The following is a 3,296-nucleotide window of genomic DNA, read 5'->3' on the forward strand; positions in this document are numbered from 1 at the left end:
TTTATATTTATAAATATCGCTCTTTACGGTTGTGCGAGGAAAACCTTTATAAGTAGGATTATAAACTTTTCTAATATAATGCACAAAGTGAGGGTTAGAAGAAAAACTATAGGGTAAGCACATAACAATAACCATTTTTACCAATTCTTCCCGATCTTTTTTTGGATCATAATATAAAATACCACCGGCAACAGTGTTAATTCCCGGTTGAAATTGATTTGACCCGGTACTAAGGTCAGCCTGACTAGGTGCACTTGTCCCCTCGGCCAACGCTTTCATACGAAAATATCTAGCTTTATCTTGAGGGTGTAGTAATATGTGTCTAGTCAAACTTCCCTCCCCCCGTCTTTCAACATATTTAAAAACTAACTCTTTGCTACATATTTTACACTTAGCCCTATTTTTTTTTTTATCTTAGTTGAGTAAAAAAGGCCAAACAACAGATGTTTCTGCCCGTTTAGAAGGTTGTCTAGAAAAAGTATGGACAGTAACAGGAGAGTCAAACGGGGCATCATTTGAATTATTATTAGTTGGGTTAACTTCAGGAGCATGACTAGTGGGTGTATCGTCATCCGGGTGCGTTTCATCAAAATCTATTTCTTCATTATCATTTTCATCAATAGTTGGATTACCATAGAGAGCATTCATATATTCATGGTTTAATTGTTCACCGGGTGTAATATTATAGCAAAATTGACTCTCGGTAAATTGTAATAAACTATTATCGCTATCAAGAATAGGAGGTGTAGGACGGATAACAGGTTTGGGTCGGGGAGCCGGGGAAAGTGGAGGAGGAACAAATTGGCCACTAGATTCACCACTCTTGGATTTTTTCTTATTTTTACTAAACATTTTTTTAAGGAATAAGCCATCTTAATTAATCAAGCAATACAAAGTAAATAAAATAAACAAAACTATAATATTAAAACTTAAGAGTTGGAACGAGTTCGAATTGACGAACAACTTGTTAAAAATTAATTATCGTTGAAAACTTGAAAACTTCAATTCACCAACTTCACAATTTTGTACAAATTATAACAATAAAGTAAGCAATTATAGAAGAAAATTAGAGAGAAATTGAGAGAGATTGATGATTTTGTGAGAAAAATAAAAGAATGATGGGGTATTTATAGTTGAAAATAGGGAAAAAATATAATTATAAAAAGTTTGGGGTTAAAATAAAGTTGGGGAGAGGGTTAAATGGCTATTTTATAAATAGCCAACGGCTATTTTGGCAGGTAAAACAGCCATATTTTAAATGCCATAACGGCTATAATGTGGCAGATTTTTTTTAAAAAAAATTTAGCCGTTGGGCCTGGATAGGCCCGTTTAGGACCGTTTGAACTGGCCCACTTACCAGCCGGTCCCGGTCTCGCGGGCCTCGCTTATGGGACCGGCCCACTACCCAGCCCACCTCCCCACGATTTCGGTCCTATCCGGTTAGGACCGTTTAGGCCCACTGCCCATTTGGGCTTGCGGTCCTGGACCGGACCCGTTCCTAACCGGCCCACATGCCACACTTATATTCTAACATTTATAGATACAAATATAATTAACTTTCTAAATTAATAAAATTATTAACAATATTAATAGGAACAATTCACCATGTATTTTTGAGAAGTAACCACATAAAACTAGAGCATCCTCTTAAATTGAAACTGCACATGCTACAATGTATATATGGTATCAACAATAATATTGGGACCATTGGATAGACATATCAAAATTCCTAAGGTTCTCCAAAATTGGGCTATTAGTACGTGAAGCTTTAGTTAGAAGATGAATGTATATATGGTATCAACAATAATATTGGGACCATTGGATTGACATATCAAAATTCCTAAGGTTCTCAAAAATTGGGCTATTAGCACGCGAAGCTTTAGTTAGAAGATGTCGACACAAATGTGCGTTTTCCGCATACCTAATGTGGATAATATCGCTCTTACCATATTTATCCTTTTCATGGTCACAAAAGGACAATTTTCATCAAATTGCTAATAAACAAAACTATTTTATCATAAAACTATTGATTAGTAATTTCCACATGTCGCTATCATCTTGTACGGGTTGCCGCGGGAAAGAGTAAACGGCCGTTAACGGCGACAGCGCTAAACCCAACGGACCGGCACTTAGCGACGTTAGTCTGCTTCGACGGCGACAACAACGCCGATGAGTTTGCCGACGGGAGAACGTTGGTTGTCCGTTTGTAAGCACCTAACCACTTATTCTGCATGAACCGGTGTTTTCTCCACGGAGGAATACTGAGGTCTTTGCTTTTCAGCGAACGCCTACCGGCGTCGCTCATTACCTTCAACATCTTCTTTAACTCTTCGCTTTTACCTACGAAAACCCTCGGCAACGATTGCGATAAACGCTCGTAGTGATTCGTAGGCCTTGCTATCTCGAACTCCGCCGCAAAATCGAGGTCGATAAAGTAACGAGTGATCCGGTTACCGGAATCCGATCGGATCACATCAAGGAACTCGTAGTTTCCGGCCTTAAGTCCACCGGAACTCTCCCATTTCGTCTTGCATATAGCGGCATTATAACCAAAATCCCTAAGATAGGTCATTACATTTCGCCTCAGGATTGGCTTATTCGATTTCGAAAAGGAAAACATTTCCAGTGCCTTAGTAATCTTAGTCGCCAGCGAATTACGAAACAAATCCAGATCGCTATAAAACACTGGCTTTGGCAAATCTTCAATCACGTCCGTCGACTCGTACATTGACACATCTCCGTCGTCGGAGTCTGAATCATTCTCCGACGACATATTTTCGGCCGCCACATCATCAGGCAAACCAAATATGAGAGTAGAAAAGCTACAGGAAGCATCATCATCGGCGTGGGCGCTGTGTTCGCTTCCGCTGCTGAGGTAACCGAGTTCCTGCTGGTCACGCCCAATGATCCGAGCCTTCACTTTGTCGTCAAGCGGGTCAGTTACTCTCTTCATTCTACCATAAGCTTGCATTTTTTTCTTCAAAATTTCTAAGTGCAAAAAACTTTATTTAGAGAGAGAATCTGTATTTTGAGAGAGATGATGGAGGTTTGGTTTATAAAGGGTTGTGAAAGAACTAGAAGGTGCGAATATTATTAGGTTTGGAGAAATAATAATAAAAGGTATAATACCGAGGAACTAAAAAGCGAATATTCGAATGGTAGCAGAGAAAAAGAATGTGAGTTATTTTTTAACTAGTTAAAAAGCAAAAAGATTGGACTGCCCCTTTAGCTTTTCATGTGTTTTTAAAGGGACTGAGTCCTGGGGGCGTATCGCAGAAGACAGTGAGGGCATATCC

General features: G+C 39.1%; 1 protein-coding gene across 1 annotated transcript; it reads right to left on the minus strand.

Moving 5' to 3' along the window:
- Positions 1-2,053: 2,053 nt before the first annotated feature.
- LOC107802912 (uncharacterized) lies at positions 2,054-2,971 on the minus strand. Its single transcript, XM_016626493.1, has one exon. The coding sequence runs from the start codon at positions 2,969-2,971 to the stop codon at positions 2,054-2,056; it is 918 nt and encodes a 305-aa protein (XP_016481979.1).
- Between the last annotated feature and the right edge of the window lie 325 nt (positions 2,972-3,296).

This window comes from Nicotiana tabacum, chromosome 19, assembly GCF_000715075.1.
Source record: "Nicotiana tabacum cultivar K326 chromosome 19, ASM71507v2, whole genome shotgun sequence".
NCBI classification, from domain to species: Eukaryota; Viridiplantae; Streptophyta; class Magnoliopsida; order Solanales; family Solanaceae; genus Nicotiana; species Nicotiana tabacum.

Coding starts and splice junctions, on each gene's coding strand:
- LOC107802912 (XM_016626493.1), bottom strand. CDS start 2,971: ATGCAAGCTTATGGTAGAATGAAGAGAGTAACTGACCCGCTTGACGAC.